The following is a 17,426-nucleotide window of genomic DNA, read 5'->3' on the forward strand; positions in this document are numbered from 1 at the left end:
GTGTCGTTTAAATGTTTATTTTAGTTGCTTCGCCCGATTTCTTAGAATAAACGTAAGGACTTTGACAGCTTGTATGAGTTAAGCGTGTGTTTTTTGAATACCAAAAACATCGCGAATCAAGTATTTGATACGTCTAAAATCAAATTTTCTAGAATCTATGACACGTGGTACACAATTTATCGAAATAAAACCATAAAATAGAAGGCGAATACCTAAGAATCTATGGATGCTACAAGTTTAAAACCGCAATTTACTTCTAAAAATACTTACCGTTAATCATCGGAGCGTTAAATAAACACGTAAAATTCTGTAATAATCGTACAATAAAATAGATTTAGTGTAGTACAATTTAACTTCTTGCAAACTGGATTTAATTGAACATCAACTTGGATTTTCCTCGAAGATATCCAAGGACGTGTTCGGTTTCGTTGGCATTATTTCAAGTTGTATAATCTAGAATATCAAATTTCTCTCGATCTATCGATAAATAATCGTACAAGGAAGCTTAGTTTTATCCGAATTGAGAATCTCGGTGAAAATCCGCAACACGATTAGGTCAATAAATAAAAAAAGAGTCGGTGTAAATTGCCCCAGAGGGCTTCGTTGCAACGAAAGTGCTTCAGGAAATTCCTATTCTGGACGCTTTTAAACGTCTAGAAGATTAATTTCGAAAGATTTTTTTACATGTTTATTGCAATTTTTATTGTTTAGAAGAAACTATTAATTCAAAAAATCGTTTCGAGAGCTGAATCATTAACTAGTAAAACCTTGCAACGTGTTTTCGAGGAGTCGTTGCCCTTCAAAACGGCTCGATCGAATTTTAAACTCCAAGTTGTTGGAATTTAGCATTAATTTGCATAAATTATCTTCGTCTTCCCTAAAATTTACAGTTTAAATCTAGAAATTAGCATGAAATTTCGTTAAATTCGCACGTAATTCCCGTAAGCATCATCGTTGACCATAGCGAGCGGCCATAAAAAGCATCGTATGGCACAAAAATTGATTACGTTATGGTAAAATATTGTTTGATTTGTAATTTGAAATATGTGTGATGATGATATAATGATACGGAATTTCAAAGCGTTAATAGAAAATCAATGGAGGAAGCAAAATTATGTGGGTCTTTATGGGTTGGGTTTCATCGGAAATTCTCTGATTCGCAAAAAAAAAAGGATGTCACGTAAGTCGGCTTCGGCATGGGAACTACTTTGTTCGGATTTTCATCCTTATATTTGTGTTAGTTGCACGAAGCATGTCATATTCATTTCTGTTAGAGCATAAAAATGTCGGATGGACAGAGCTGAATGGATTGAAAGCATCCCTATGAGGTTATTGTAGAATTCTTACGTAAAGAGATATGTCTGAATAACTTTATAGGTGAAGATCTAGAAAAATTCAAAAATAATATATATTAATTTCATTGATTTATGTTACTAGAAGGTAGTATTAAAGTTACCGGATAAAATTTCATCCCACTGCTTGAACTTAATCTTATGTAATTTCGGACTTCGATACAGGCAGACACACACCTAAAGATATTCTTCTATTACTTCACGCATTAATAAACTTTCCTATGTTTTTAATATACGGACAATACCGGATCGTGTTAAAAATCGGTATTAGATAAGCAATACATCGTTGTGTCGGCTATTTATTTACCTTTATTGGGCTTTCGACAGGCCGTTGCGAGGAGCACGCGAGTATGGCCAAAAAAGTGGCAGCCTACCGCTCTGCGTATCAGGGATCGCATCTGGACGGGCCGAAAAAGCCCTAGGAATTTTTTAGATGGTGGTTTATCCAGATATGTCGGGCCCCGACCCAAGCTACCCTGGAGTCCTATTGTGGGCCCGACTGAACCTGTGATGCGCTTGCTAAAAAAGGGCCTGTTAGTGCCCACAAGGCGGAAAACATTTTGAAAAGGAGCGTGGAAATTGCTGCTTTCGGTGGAATTAACAGTTTTTTAACATAGAATGATATTTTTTTTAACTCTTTCCGCCCTGTGGGCACTAAGAGGGCCACTTTTAGTAGGCCCATTATGGGTTCGGCCAGGCCCACAATGGGGCGACAGGGTGGTGAGGGACGGGGCCGACATATCCGAACGGACCACCCCCCGAAAAATTCCTGGGGATTATTCGGCTGCCACCTTTACCGCTCGGCCATCCGGCCGTCTATCGAATGATATTTAGGATGCCATACGAGACAACAAAATGTAACTTTTGGCATTTCGAGGTCAACTGTCAGTGACGTCAAATGCAAACGAAGAGGAGTGGGGCTGAATCTGCTAACGAAATATCCCGGGAAATCTTCCAAACTGATAGAAAGAAACAAGAGTTTTCTACCAGACCCTGTGAGAGAATTCTGGGACAATTGTCAGCATATGCAGCTGTTCTCGAGCCAACGATCACCGTGAAAAATGCTAGACGCTGATTGACACGGTGTAAGGAATACAAATCTTGAATTTTTGATCAACGGTATTCTATTCTATAGACAGATAAATCAAGTTTTACTATCAACTAATTGAATGGTTGTATCTGGGTATAACAAGTGCCCGGGAAACAGTTATTCCAGAGTGTTGTCCCAACAAAAGTGTGGCGTTTGAGGCTGCTTTTATGACACGACTTTTTATGGCTTGGACCGACTAGTTGTTATCGATGAAACCACGAATACTGTGCGATATCTTAGATATTCTGGACTGTTATGCGCTACCAACATTATTGCAGTACTTCGAGGAAGATCCCTGTTTACCAGCGAGGTAAAGCACCCAGCATACTGCTCGGTTTCTAATGGAATGGTTGGTGGACATAAGTGATAAAATGTTGCATTAACCAGCCCAAAGCCTAAGATCAATTCTATTCAGTATTTTTTGGGATGGACCGTAGCATCAGTCGCGTGCTCGTGAGGAGTGTCCAAGAAAGAATGCCGGACTGGTAGATATGTTAAAGGCTGAATGGAGGAATATTTCGCCAGATATTTATAAAAATCTGTGGAGAATAAATCATAAAATGTAAGGGTCGTCTTAACAATTAAAGGTTTCAGCACAGTGTTTTGTTTAAGATCTCGGATATTAATAGATGGGTAGTGTATATCTAATAAGTTTTCAGCCTTTAGCTCTAGAGAACTCGGAAACGAATTCGGGAGGTGTCAAAAACCCAGGAATTTTTCGGGGGTTGCCAGTCCTAGATAGTTCGGGGTCTGCCTTTTACCTCTCGGCAGCCCCATTGTGCGCCTGGCCAAATCCACGCTGGAGTTCATAAAAAGTGCTCTCAAGATGGAAAGAATAAAAATGCCCTCCTCCACACTTATCGGGTTATCCCATTGAGAATCAGACCTGTTTTGTTTCAAGCGTTTTAATAAAAAAAAATCTTGAGATCGGGGAAAATATGGATAAACGCGATACACCTTATTTATACTTTTTTTAAATTAAATAATTACTGGGTCCGACTCTTCACGAGTTAGCAAACATTGGCAGAATATTGGAAAGCCATCGTCACATACTCGTAATCTTCAGAAAATTGATGGTCTGAATCGAATTAGGGACAAGATTTTTCATTTTCATATAATAACGATTTATTCATTTCTGTTTATCTCTTTAAAAACAAATTGTAAAACCGTCGAACACCGATTTCGTGAGTTCGCGCCTCACCGACGAGCTTATCACGTGCTGTTAACAGGGAATTCTTCACCTGTCTAACATCGAAACACGCGCCAGTTTCCCGCAGAAAGATCTCTCGGGATGGGTAAACTACAGAAAATTAAGAAAAGTTAGAAAACCAGCCATTGTTATTTTAATTCGACTTTATGGTACTCAGTCATAGAGATCTTGATTACTAAATCAGCGACAAGTCCGTTTTATTTAAAACGAACTTTGTCATTGGTTCGCTCATCCCAGGCGGCCAATGATAAAGTTTCATTAAAAACTCACGCGACTCTCGCAATCTAGAGAATTGAAACAAAATGGCGGCTATATTTAACGATACGCGATTATTAATATGTAAAGTTTTATGTTATTTATAATTATATTTATATTTTAATATAAATATTTAAGAGAATTTTCGGAATTTATTAAAAGCTTCCTTTAAACGACTAAGAAGTTAGGTAAACGTCGGTGACTTTTTGGCTATTTTTATTCGCAGTTAAGTTTGGCATCCGGCAACGTACGTACAAGTAAACAAAAATCACTCGAGAGGTTTCTTGAACCTGAAAAAATTTTTGATTGGTTGTTATCGAGTGACGTTCGCATTAATAAGGGAATTTGTGTAAATTACGAGCCACATTCTCAGTTTAAATACACAAAATGGCCGAAAATATATTTTTGTTTGTGCCGAATTTAATCGGTAAGGCGAAGTTCGCTTGGAAATGTGAAACATAAGCGCTTTTTTTACGGCTAAATGAGGAATATCCGCGAAAATGTTTATGTTTATTATGATAAACGTTTGTATCACGACGTGCGAGGGTAATCAACGTCAATTACGTCACGTGGTACCTGCCGTGGTACGTTTGTACCGTTTGACGCAATTTCCTCTGTGAACCGTACTTCGCCATGAAGCTGCTTTAATACGGCCGGATAAGCCGACCGGTGGCGTAAATACGGATTGAATGACGTCGTCGGACCTTAACGGAGCTATAGAGTGTCCTCCTACTAGTGAAAAAGTCAAAGGAACCGCACCTCTACGTCCGACCCTTTTTTCCGGGGCGTGTTTGGGAGTCGTCGTGCGATCCGCTAAGACTACGGCACTTAACCGTTTGGTCCGGGTGACCGTGCCGGTTCGAGTGGTCTGCTTGGCCGTTTGTCGAGTACTCGATGTTACGTACTTTTATGTGGGTCCGGGGCTCGTTCCCGCCCGGGTGCCGAGGTGCGGGCGACCGCCCGCGGAGTGTCGTCGAGGCAAGCGATTCCCGACCTCGACCGACTCCGAGTATAGAGAATAGGTGTTTCGAGGTGAAAACTGTTTTCTGTCGGTAGAAGTTAATGCGTTTATTATTTAGGGTCAATGTGGATAAATATGAAACGCTTTTTGAAACTTTTGTAACAGCATTTGTTAGGACCAATGTTTTACAAAAAGAAATACACGACAAGGTCTACAGATAGTGTTAAAATCTAATGGGGTATTTATTTTTTCTGTACGTATGAGAAATGTTGAGCAAAAAATTTTTTCCCTGTCTTGTATTTTTTCTTCAAAAGATAAAATATGAGACGCTGGGAGGCGAAAAAGGAGACACCCATTATATCACCATAATGACTTGCTTATGCCAACAGGGACATTAATAATGAGGTACTACGGGTTAAGGTACTAACTGTCTACTATCGTGACGTCGTAACACCGATAACGTCGCCGACGTTGTCGTGTTGCGCGTCGTTCGGCAGATGTGGGATCGATACGTGCCGGCTACTGGACGGTCGGAACGGCCGAATCTGCCGAATACGGCCAATGACCCGTTTCGAACAAATTGTGTCGTCGGCTCGCTTATCCGATTGTATTGAATTTATATTATATTTACTAAATATAGCACATTACAAAAATATAGGAAACATTGTACGTATACTTGTTAAATTATGCACTTTATTCCTTCTACCGAGTTTTTACGGTGGCGCTCGGCTTACCGTCCTATGGATCCAGGTTTAATCTGGTCCAAATCTTGTAATTTACTACAAATCTGGGCATTATTTTCTGTTCCTCTACTCATTACAGGATACTGTATATAACTTGATGTAGAGATGATGTATATAACTTAAGCTAGGTTCACATTGAACTGTTAGTTGATCTCCTTTTGTTGTTAGGAATTGAAAATGTCTCAACTTTTGGCAAACTTTGATTCATTTGACCAATCCTCTTTTCACAACTACTGTTTGAAGTCTTTTCAATCAATCACATTTTAATGCAGTTTATCTCATGCACTACGATGCAAACAACATTCTGTTTGGTCAGTCTTCTTTTAGTTACTTCATAGTGGTTTGTACAACTGTGAACCTAGCTGTATGTGTATATAAGTCACATTTAAATCTTACTTTTATGTTGATTGGTTTTTTATTTATTTACAAAGATACGGGGATCCTTTGGCTTCCTGGTTATGATAATAGAATCAAAATAACGGAAATTTCTTGACATCTGTTCTTTCTTTTGCTGACTGTTTGGGCTGTGGATAGGGCTATGGTAGCAAAACCTTTCATGATATTTCTTTTAGATGTTTCATCTGGTCTGGTATTTAGTTGTCAATTAGTGCTAACAATATAATATTTAACAGGCCTTCTTTTATCTTCTATTAGTGGAATTTGACAGACTCCTCTTAGTCAGCGTAGTGGGTTTTTGTAGTTTTTGATGTAATCGAAGATAGGATAGCAGAGCCTGACTACCTATACGTTTGCTTCTGTTAATGTCCTCCTCAGTTTTTGTTGCCAAAGGCCTGTCACAAAGATCTTAAGCTTATGTTTTTTATTACCATGAATATTTAATGAATGGTATATTAGAAGTGGCAGTTTGTAAGAGTAAAAGAGTGCAAATATAGCACTGAATATAAATTGAATGTTATTATTTATACAATTATTTAGATAATTATACAAAACTTACTCTCCTGGATAGGAAATTAAGTTTTGTTAATCAATTTAAATATTTATAACTACAGTGACAATTGCAATTGGTGTGGTAGAAATTGTAATAATTTAATTTCTGCCACATTATTTGTTACTTTGAACACAGTTAATATAATAATATATGTAAACAAATTGTCACATTTAAAAATGCTCTTTCGTTTTTATATTTCAGGATATGCACGAATTATTCTGGCATTCATTTCCTTTTATTATATGCCGTTCGATCACGTTAAGGCTTCGTTTTGTTACCTTTTAAGTGGCCTGCTCGATGCGTTTGATGGATACGCCGCTCGTTGGTTAAATCAAGGTAACTGGTTTTATAAATTAATATTGTTTAATCTCTAAAATAATTTCTAATTTTATAAATCTGCAAACAATAAATATTAAGTTTATCACTCAGAGTGCTTATGTTTAATTTAGAAAGTTATATAATGCTGATTCTCAATATGACACCCTCTTATGTAGTGCTAATCTTGTATGGTGCCACCGATGCTTGTGAACGAATCTTCCTTGTAACTATTAAACACAGTAGCTTTACTCTCTTCTAACACTATGTAGTGTAACTACTCAACCACTTGGCATTTCTCATCTTTAATTTTTATTCAGTTTAGTTGATCAACTAAACTGAATAAATACAAAGGTCTTCACAATCGTCCTTGTATACTTCCTTGTACTGCTTTTTACTGTTCTCAATCTTCCTTGTATTGCCATCACATAACATTTTAGACAATTTTTCATATTGAGGCAGAAAAGAGCTCGACAATAAAGGCCAATTCCATTGCGTACATTGTTCTCGTAACATTGGAAGGACGATTGTAAAGACCTTTGTATTTCTTTCACGTGTAAATTTTAAATGAATTTATCATCCAAGTCTATCTGTGAAAACTATTTATTACCAGTGTTTAAATGAAAAAAGATGTTTGTGGTTTACTTTTGTCTAAAAATCACTGTTTAAGGTGAATTTAAATGAAGGAGCGAGGACAAGTCTAACTTCCATTAGTTTGTGAATATTACAGGTTTAACAGGTGACAATTTATTAAATGTTTCTATAAGATAATCTGATTGAACACAAGCCAAGTTATTCAAATATAAAAATGTATCTGTGCTGTTTCTTCACATTATTAATTAATCTCGAACAATTTTAAAATTTCAGAAAAACACTTATCTAATTTAGGATAACTTTATTTGTAGCTACGAAATTTGGAGCCATATTGGATCAGTTGACCGACCGCTGCGCTACTATGTGTCTGCTCGTTGCTTTGTCGTACTTTTATCCTTCGTACATGTTTCTATTCCAATTAAGTATGACGATCGATATTGCCAGTCATTGGATTCATTTACAGACGTAGGTATTTCTTGTATATATTTTAATATTTTAAATATATTATTGTAATATTAATTAAAACCTGTTTTCCAAATTATATATATTAATTTCAGATCTCTGATGCAAGGAAAGACAAATCATAAATTTATTGATTCAGCCGAAAATCCTGTTATGAAAATATATTATACTTCTAGAGTAAGTGTATATTTACTTATCTTGTTTTATATTATATAAAAGTCTTTTATATGAGAAGATTACAATGCTTTTTTTCAATTTATTATTTCCAAAAATAACATTCCAAGAACTCTTATTACTCTTAGGACTATGACATGTATACACAGTTGACAAATTGTTGAAACATATTTTTGTTATTATGAGGTAATTGTTAATCTCAAATCAGGTGTGTACACAGGTTACAATATGATAAAATTGAATTTTAATGGTTGGCGGAGTTGCAGAAGGTTACGGCAGTGCAGTGACATTTACGACTAGGATTGGCAGTGCAACCGGATGAGGTCATGTAAACTGGCAACAATTATGTTGCCGTTTGCCAGAGGTCCTTGCTATTGGACGGGTCGTTCCTAATGTTACCAACTGTAAAGACAAGTCCTTATACGTAAGGATAATTTAGATTTTAATTTCCAGTTACGAAACTGAAAAGTTTATCTTAAAAAAAACTAATACTTATAAGTTTCTGGTAGTTAATGGTTAACGTAGATTAAACATTTTTTGAGACTTCTGTCCTATTCTGTTTTCCTTTTGTGGGTTTGAGGATCAAATGTAAAAATTCTCAAAAAAAAAAAAAAAAAAAAAAATTATCTGAATTAACTATTAGCTCCTTGTAACTAATAAGCATTTGTATTTTAAAATACATTTGACTTCATTCTAAACAATTTATCGTAATGAATTTATTTACTTGATAATTTGATTTTAAAATATGCCAAAAATAGAAAAATAATTGCTTTATTTTCTTTTATAAAGATTACTCTCATACATATAAACATTGGCGTAGCCAGGGTTTTGTTATGGGGGGCCTAGTAGAGGCTGTAATTTTCTGGGGAGGGGCGCCGGGTTAACTGGGGGGGGCAGTGCCCACCCATTCCCCTTCCTGGCTACGCCCATGCATATAAATGCTTATATTTGAGGTCAAACAGCTTATACAGGTGGCTGTACAATAAGGCATTAGTAAGATGTAGTAAATCTTGCAAATCTAGCCTGATCTGCTGAGACATGCAGTAGTAGGGATGAGTGTATGTTATTGTATGAAGGTTTAACAGGTTCTGAAACCCTGTCAGATTTACTGTAAATACCACACAGTTGCTTTTGAGTAACAAGTTTCCTACTGAAATCTGTGAAATGATTGCTTTCTAGCCTTCTGGTTAAAATCTTTCTTGGACCCTAACATTTATTTATTATTAAATTTGTTGGGGCATTATTACTCATCTATCATATATGTGGATTGGACCCACTGAGAGCTGTGGTGGGCCATATAGACTTTAATGCCCATATTCTGATTTTATATTTTATTTATACCTATTTCTGTTCATTATCATATTTTTGTTTCTGCTCTTCATAATTTTTCCACAATTTTCCAATAAATAAAACAGTTTCTACTTAAATTTTGATGGAAATTGAACTTTATGAAGAATATTTTTGTATTTACATGATTTATATGAAACGATATAAAAAAAGAAACAGAATTTAGTATTTAATTTGATGATGATAAATTTCTAATTAATTAAAATATTGATTCTTTTTAGCCCATTCTGTTTACTATGTGTGCTGGAAACGAATTGTTTTATTGTATGCTGTATCTTTTACATTTCACTGAAGGACCAACAAGTTAGTATATAATTTATTATTATTATTATTATTAATAAATTTGAAAAGCACTAAAAATTATCTATCTGAAATTCTTGTAATCCCTTAAATAGTAATTGTGTTCTTCCGTATTTATATCTATCATCCATTAGTACTTGAATGGATAAAACCACCTAATCTTAGTAGTTGGTTGAGTTTTCATATCACTAGTGGGCTGGCTGCATGGAGTTTTCTGGGTTTTCATATGTCTAATACCTAAATAGAGACCAGTTTCTCATAGAAAGTTCTTCTGGAAAGCATCTCCCTCTTGGTAGATTTTGTGTGTTGCATTACCTTATACTATCAATCCAATCCTTATTTTACATCTCAATGAAATTGTTGATCAAAACAGATGCTCTGCTAAATTATCAGGCTATATAAGGCTAAGCTAATAATTATATATGAAGTAATACGTGTAGAGGGAGGCAGTTAGTCCACCATTTTGTGATAATTTTAGTAATTATAATAAATTAATTTTTAATTTAGAATTTCTGGAAGAAAAGAATTGCCTGGGATGGGATTCAAACCCACAATTCCCAAGATCCATGCAGTTCCACTCCTGGCCAATTCTTTTCTTCCAGAAATTCTAAACTAAAACTTAATTTATTATAATTATCATGAGATGACAACCTAACTCTACCTGTAGACAAATTCCTTTATAATTATTAACTTAGCTTTATTATAACCCAATAATTTGGCACATCATCTTATTTTAATTAAAATCTTGAGTTAGTGTAGAGTTGTTTATTTAAAAATGTTCATCTTTTTAAAAATGTGTGTTGTAGAGAATTATTCATTGTGACTTCTTTGTCTTCTCTTCATTTCTCAGTAAAGAAGAAAGACATTTCAGGCTCGACCCTTAATTTACCAAGTTTCTTAAAAGAACTAATTAGTCCAAAATAACACTTGCCTTGTCAAGCATCCTCATTTCATAAACTGACATTCAATAGCCATAGAAACATTTGGGATTGGCAATAGCCATAGAAGCATAGATCATTTATCTCCTTTTTGGTATAGAATTTTTACATCGTCTCCATCACTTTTGACAAGACATTTTTGCAATAAAACAATTGTATAACTTTTTTGTCATGTTATCAACTTATATACAACTTATTTACATAAAATTGAATTTAAGTATAAGTGTTTAATTTTTATTAGCGAGGTTGAGGCCAAAGTTATAAATGCGAAAACGTGTACGTTGGACGTCGAGCACTGCTTTTCCTGTAAGCTTAGAAGTTTGACAATGGTGGTTGGAAAGTCAGTGGAATCATGCTCGACATTCCAAACGCCATTGTCAAACTTCTAGACTTACGGGAAAGCGGTGCCGAACGTCCGACGTACACGTTTTTGCATTTAAAACTTTGGCCTCAATCTCACTATTATTAAATTACTAAACCGTTTAAAACTTTATCATCATACTTCAAAATTAATAAATTCTTTTAAAGAACATTTCTAATTATCATTCTAACATTTAATTATTATAATGAAAAGTTTGGATGCATATTTTTATATAATGTTATTTAAAACTTAACATTAGGTATGTTAAAATTCTATTACACTAAAATTCTGATAAAGTTTGTTTATCATAAATATTTTTAACTTTAACTGTAATATATTACTTTGCATATGCTATTTCCTTGTATCTGCATTCTCAAGTTTTTGATTTATTGTGGCACGAAGATGGTCTTTTAATAAGGTTTTAAATATTCTCAATAAACAAAATTTGCCAAATTTACAGTTTTATACTCCATTAACATTTATTAACATGCAAGAACGCATGTTAATAAATAGTTTTTAAATAGCTTGAAGTATATTTTTAAAGCCAAATTAATATATTTGAACAATTACTACCTTAATTTTAATGTGCAGACTTAATTATGACTTTGATCAATATATGAAATTTACCAGGAATTTATCATAGAAATTTTGAATAAAAAGTTACAATTTTTTTCCTACAGTTTTGGGTTTGGGACTATTCCGTCTTATAACAATAATATCTGCACCGGTTTCGTTCGTCAAGACTTTAATCAGTTTGTTGCAAATGATAATAGCCTGCATGAATCTAGGAATCATCGATACAAAGGAGAGGAGCAAACAGGCGGAGAAAGAAAAATGAATTAGTCAATTACCGGTGAGTTTGCAGTTTGAAATTGTGTAGATACGATGCTTTTATTTTGCGAATGCATGCTTTTAATAGTTTTTATTTTTTATTTTCAGCTTTACGAAACTTTACTTGTGTTTGTAATTCATAGAATCGGCTTTAATATTATTAATTTATCATAATTACACTTCGCATGTAAGTTAAAGTGGAAATAATTCTCTGTCCTAGTCAAACGAACCGAGACACCATGTTGTCTCGGCACTTATTATTTAATTTTGAGTAGTGTTTCCCAATCTTTGTCAATTGATGATCTCATTTTAATATATTAGAAAATCTTGATATTATCTGGAAGTATTATCAATCATGTTACTGCTTAGTATGTAACGAAAGATAGGTTATGTGGCTCATATTGGTCTCAAATACCATTATACCAGGATTGACTAGAAGTTGGAGAGAGGAAATTAATGTGTCAAGATCCTATTCATCTACACATGCAAGCAGTTAAATTATGGTAACAAGTATTATTTTGATGGTTATAATTCAGATTTTTATCTCAAATTGTCCAAAGTCTGGTTCTCGCTAAGACAGTGTCTGTAACGGTAAGCGACAAAACCGACCCAATGTTGGACCGTAACGGAATAGGGGTGCATTTATAAGTCGAGTTGGACGGGTGCATTTACAAATTAAGACTTTTACCATAATGGCAAGCAGAAAAATTAAGTATTGATTGGTGTAAAAGCATCATCCAATGCTAGTCAGCTTTTCCATTGTGCACTGCCCAGATAAGTCTTTCACCGGTACACTATGGTAGTGAAAGCGATGCCGCGGCTTCGTGTCGGTAAACTGTTGTAAGTGAGAACCATTTTTGAGTAGCAAGCGGAGATCAGAATTATGATTTAGGAAATTGTATTGGCTACTAGTTGGGAAACATTACTTTATAACACTATTATAATTGAAAATTAGAAATATCAAATGCATTCTCAACATAAAATAAATTAAGTTCGTAAATATTTATTTATGTGGTCTGATAATTTGATAAAGGGACCACCACAAAGTATCGACCCTCTCGAACAGTTTAGAACTAAGAAACTTTCATGAAATTTGTAGAAATCATTCCAATGTCTATCATTTGTTTTATAATTGAATTTTCTTTATACAGTATTTTTAATCATTGACATAAAAATTAATTGTTTTTTTATTTATTTACATAAAGAGTAGTTTATATAATTTTATTTCTGTATATAATTTTACTTTATATAAGATTAATATATTAAATTAGATTATTTCTTTTGTACTCCGACATATTTTTAACTAACAACTTTTTAATCGAGAATACCGGGCCGTCGAGCGAAATGCAGTTGCGAGAAGTACCTCGAGAAGCTCGGAGACGTTGCAAGTTAAGGTAGTTTATGGGCATTTTGAGGTGGCTAGTTTTTCCAGAGTTCACAAGAATATTGTCCAGTTTGCAGTCAAACTCGGGCCAGTGCAGCACCACGTCGACGACAAATATCGAAGACGAACGACGTTCAATTTTGGTATTTGTCGTCGACCGGAAATGCGCTTCTACAGTTTGACATCTAACAGAGTGGCAGATGGCAAACGTGGCCGAACTTTGCAAACTTTGTCGTCCCGGCCACGATGCCGTTGCACCGCAAACCGGTAACATGACGAGCGGCACCGTCTAGTTCAACTTGCAGCGTTTGTCAAACTCCTCGCACTATTTCTCTGCATTTGTTCGATCGGTCCTTAGAATTCATATAATTTCCCAAGGTGGAAAAGACGTAGACTTGTTTGTAAAACCTGTACCATTTTTTGTATTTATTGTGCCAAAATTAGTTTGTTTAATCTAAAAAAGTTCACAAACAATACAAAATTTCAATTCTTGCTTAAGTATGTACTCTATAAATCAACATTCCTGTGCATAGAAGTGATTGTAAATAATATATTTAGGTTTTTGTACGCAAATAATTAGAAAATGTTAACAAATTTATCACTAAAATGTCCCATTTGAGATTATATATACAGTATATATATGTATACACATATATTTGTACAGACATGTACTTAGTTATTTTGTTGGAGAATTGTTGAAAGTTTTAAGCTTTATGATGTAGAGAAAAATACTACTGATTTACTTGATGCTCTCAAAAACGATGTTATCATATAGATGAAAAAGTATCATTTATATTTTTTAATGTATACTGTATTATGTTAATAAAATCCCTATAATACCGTTTTTGTTAGTTCACTTATGTTTGAAGCATATAAGCTAATGTACCCTAAAGTATTTGATGCCCGAGACATTCGGTGAGTGTTATGTGTTCAGAATTATGCATCCTTAAACACAAGTACTTGCAAAAGTACTTTTGTCAACTGTGGAAATCTCTAAATCGGTGTAAAAATCCTGCATTGGTCCCTACAAATTCACTTATTGTTGTACCCCGATTCCTCAAACTCGCACCCTCTTGCAGTTGGTGCTGTGGGTTTGTCTCTCTCTGCCTCGTGTATTGATCAAATGACTATGTAGTAAGATGTTAACACACGTCATGAAGACCTTCAAATCTAATCCACATTCAAAATTTATCGTGTGGGAAGTCATTCTCCATTCCTTGTCCAGGCTGAGGGCACAGAGAGGTCATTTTTCCTGTGATGATCACTAGTTCAGATAGGCACTGAATGGGAAGAATCGGGGCAAGACCTATCTGGGATGGATCATCCACGAGAAGTTTTTGGAGAATTGCTTGCCCAGATTTGATCCACGTCCTTTGGAGCAGACACCGTACCATTTCTGCTATTCCATCCCGACTGGCACAGCTTCAAGCGTACCTTTCAAGCTTTACAGCAACAAAATTGTTGATTTGTATGGCAAAACTCAATTGACCCCGGCGATTTGGATTGAAATTCAATTGAGAATCGATCCACATGACCCCATTTTGAGCCCAACGGCGGCCGAACGGTTAAAACCGGTCGTGGATTTGTGCCTCACTAACAGGCCACGCGGAGTTTTCCGGGTTTTCTTCACGTGCCTAACATCTAGGTAGGGCAATTTCCCATAGAAAATCTTTTCGGGAGATACATCCCATTGGAAGTTGCCCGTGTGTTGTTTAGCTTTATCCTATCGATCTCACGATCCCATCGAGGATCGGCCCAGCCTGTTACGAGCAAACTTACACAAAAACATTTATAACGGAACATATCGCCTAAACGGAAGTTAGGTACACTAGAATGGCGTTAAATCGCGGTAACTCGTTTATAACACAGCCCGAAATTCAAACGTTAAATCGAGCGTTCGAGAAAGCGAAAATATTTTCTGCTCGTTCGATATTTAAATTATCGGAACTTTCGCAGCGGACTTTAATATTATAAATCGATATTTAATCGGATAATGACAATTAAAATACATTACGTCACAGTTAATAAATTAAATATCGATATTTAGTTCTGACGGTCGAATTATTTATTATTTTACTCTATCGACAATACCTTATTAATAATTAATTATATTCAAATTTTATATAAAAAATATTGAAATAAAATAATTTCTAATAAATAATTTTTCCGTTCGGTAACATTTTGGCTATTTTTCTTCTTTCTTTAGCGACGTAACACGGCAATTCCCTCGCGGTGATCATTTATCGTCTGGCAAGAGAGAGGTGAGGGTGGGAGTTGAATTTCTCTGATTTTGCCGTTAAAAATAATTTATTACATATAAATTTCGCTTAAAATATTACCGTTTATTGTATTAATCGTTGATTATTTCGGATTGATACGTATTAAATTTGGATGGCTTCGTTGTCTCGTATGAAATGAATTTTTCGTTGTTACGATGTGCGACAAAAGCGTGACGTCACACGTGAGTATTTGAAAACAAGGAATTTAATTGTTAATTTTCCTTTGTTACGTATACGTAGCAAAGGAAAATATTGGAATCGTGTCAAGCTAAATCCTCCGAATTATTTTGCAAATCGCGTGTTGAGACCGGAATCCAAAAATGTAAAAAAAGGAATCCATGGATGTGTGTGTCGGCCTCTACTTCGCTTAATATCTCAAGATGGGGTGACGATTAAGAAATGAAGTTTAGCACGTTACCTCGTATATGAGGGGGCATTGACTCTATTAAATTTTGAAGGTGAAAGATCGAGAGAGTGGGGAGGTAGAGGGGATGGTGTATTTATATAGATCAAATCACGTATGTAGAACACGTGCTTCGGCAAATGAAATTTTTGGTATTAAGTAGTTTTACGAGGATCGACAGAAACGGAGGGCAGACTTGCACGAGCAGCGAGACCGAGACGGATGTTGAACGTTGACAATGCTTCCCCTTTTGATTTCAACGGCGGGCGATCGGTTGAATCTTTTGTCGACGTTTTAATTTTGTTGCCTGTGCACATCTACCTAACAATCTATGTCTAATGATGTGGAAGGAATAGGCTGCATGGTTATTCTGGAAACTGGGCGTTAACTGCGAAAAAAGCACAGAATCCAGCAGTTCTTTCAAATTTTTAAAGATTGATTTTTGGAGCACTAAAGTTTCTAATGGTTAAAGTCGAAATGATTCTAGTATGTTGCAATGCCATCGATTCATATATTTTCAAATTAAATCGATCAAAATTCTCCTCTTATGTTATATTTTTGACATCAAGAGCCATAATGGAATTTTTAACTCCAAGCTCTGAAAATTGCTTCTTACTGTGTACCCAGAGACCAAATTGTTCGTACCCCTCAGGCTACGATAGGAATTTGTGTGGCAAAACCGATCGGATGACTTCCCGTCAGGCCAATTTTGTTTCGAACAGATTAAGCCAACTTTGGCCGATTTCGTGTTTAGAATTAAGGTGCCAATTGTTTATGTTTTGATATGGAAGCAGAGTGCCGTTATGAAATGAATCTGGGTGTACTATAGATTACTCCCTATGGAATTTTGGGACAGTATATATCTGAACTTGGGACCGAGACTAGAGTTTTCCACTAGGTGGTGTTTGACTGTTTGTGCTCCCGACGGACTCCTGGAGGGGAGCCGCCGGCAGGCCACCTACTGTTTAACGTTGCTAGTTATTTATTCACAGTAGTTCTTGAACAAAAAAGAAAAAGGAAATGTATACTGAACTACAAGCAGTGCCACCTAGTGGAAAACTCTAAAATGGCATAGAATGCATTGTGAAAGACAAGAAATCATAAATATGATAACTTTCTTATTTTTCGTCTCCGGTCGAAAAGTAGGGTATCGTTGAACTCGTCTCGGTCCCCGAGTTCAGATATATACTCAAAGTCCCAAAATTCTATAGGGAGTAATCTATAGAATATCCATGAATCGTTTAAAGAATGCTTATGAAATGAAAATTTAACAAAAGGATTCTTCTAAGAAGTCGTTTTAAAATGCACATTAAGTGCTATTTTAACCATGGTAGCGAAGTAGATCCTTTGAGTCGTTTACTGACAAAGTGGACGTTTCTAGAGTAAGCGGTTTCATTTGAAATGTGCGATGCAAATTGCTTCGTGCGGGCGGGATATTTATCATTTTTAATTTTAATCCGCAGTTTATAGACCCAAAT

General features: G+C 35.3%; 1 protein-coding gene across 1 annotated transcript; it reads left to right on the top strand.

Annotated features, from left to right (window-relative positions):
• The first annotated feature begins 4,159 nt into the window (after nt 1-4,159).
• Pis (phosphatidylinositol synthase) lies at nt 4,160-14,110 on the top strand. The gene is made up of 7 exons (XM_067285938.1): nt 4,160-4,334; nt 6,762-6,896; nt 7,781-7,934; nt 8,027-8,108; nt 9,674-9,755; nt 11,732-11,904; nt 11,991-14,110. The coding sequence occupies exons 1-6, from the start codon at nt 4,295-4,297 to the stop codon at nt 11,887-11,889; spliced, it is 651 nt and encodes a 216-aa protein (XP_067142039.1). The 5' UTR covers nt 4,160-4,294; the 3' UTR covers nt 11,890-11,904; nt 11,991-14,110.
• The last annotated feature ends 3,316 nt before the right edge of the window (nt 14,111-17,426 follow it).

This window comes from Centruroides vittatus, unplaced genomic scaffold (genome assembly GCF_030686945.1).
Source record: "Centruroides vittatus isolate TY-2023 unplaced genomic scaffold, ASM3068694v2 scaffold_3046, whole genome shotgun sequence".
Lineage (NCBI taxonomy): Eukaryota > Metazoa > Arthropoda > Arachnida > Scorpiones > Buthidae > Centruroides > Centruroides vittatus.

Bases quoted from the DNA above. Each gene is read 5' to 3' on its own strand.
- Pis (XM_067285938.1), top strand. From the start codon at position 4,295: ATGGCCGAAAATATATTTTTGTTTGTGCCGAATTTAATCG. The intron at 4,335-6,761 runs GTAAGGCGAAGT...TTTATATTTCAG, and splicing joins GTTTGTGCCGAATTTAATCG to GATATGCACGAATTATTCTG. The intron at 7,935-8,026 runs GTAGGTATTTCT...TATTAATTTCAG, and splicing joins CATTGGATTCATTTACAGAC to ATCTCTGATGCAAGGAAAGA.